The 520-nt window shown below is 32.9% G+C and overlaps 1 protein-coding gene across 1 annotated transcript; it reads left to right on the plus strand.

The window, feature by feature from the left end:
- Positions 1-221: 221 nt before the first annotated feature.
- On the plus strand, positions 222-280 carry Tsp_11995a (histone H3, embryonic; the record flags this gene model as incomplete). The annotated part of the gene is made up of 1 exon (XM_003382291.1): positions 222-280. A coding segment is annotated over one exon (17 nt), but the record flags the coding sequence as incomplete, so codon positions are not given.
- Between the last annotated feature and the right edge of the window lie 240 nt (positions 281-520).

Consider the following 520-nt stretch of genomic DNA (forward strand, 5'->3'; position numbering starts at 1 on the left):
GCTGTTTGATGAAAGCAACTTGGATGTGAATGCAATGCAGTTGATCGCATACTATTTATGCCATATATATGGTAGATATGATCGTTCTGTTAGTATACCAGTACCGGTATATTTTGCACATTTAGTTTGCGCCCGTGCTCCTTATCATTTTCTTGCTGCATTGTAAGTTGGATTAATTAACTTATTTAAAAATGAATGAATTATTGAATTTTATTTTTTAGCAATTCTGTTCAAGTGAAAAGGTTATCTGATGAAAACAGTAACAGTAGTAGTAGTAGTAGTTCCAGCAGTAATTCTGAATCTGTGAAAACAAAATTGGCTAACATAATTGCACTGCACAGCAGAGTTGAAAAAATCATGTACTACGCATAACGTGCAGCGACGGCCGATGCTTAATATATTCTAGTGCTTAGTTATTTAGTGCTTATTTAAAAACAGTAAATATATTTGTGTATGTGTTTACCTCTAGATCATAGCTTTTTCATTCTGCATATTGTTGTGGGTGAAAAAATAAACAAAC

This window comes from Trichinella spiralis, assembly GCF_000181795.1.
Source record: "Trichinella spiralis strain ISS 195 chromosome Unknown Scfld1, whole genome shotgun sequence".
Lineage (NCBI taxonomy): Eukaryota > Metazoa > Nematoda > Enoplea > Trichinellida > Trichinellidae > Trichinella > Trichinella spiralis.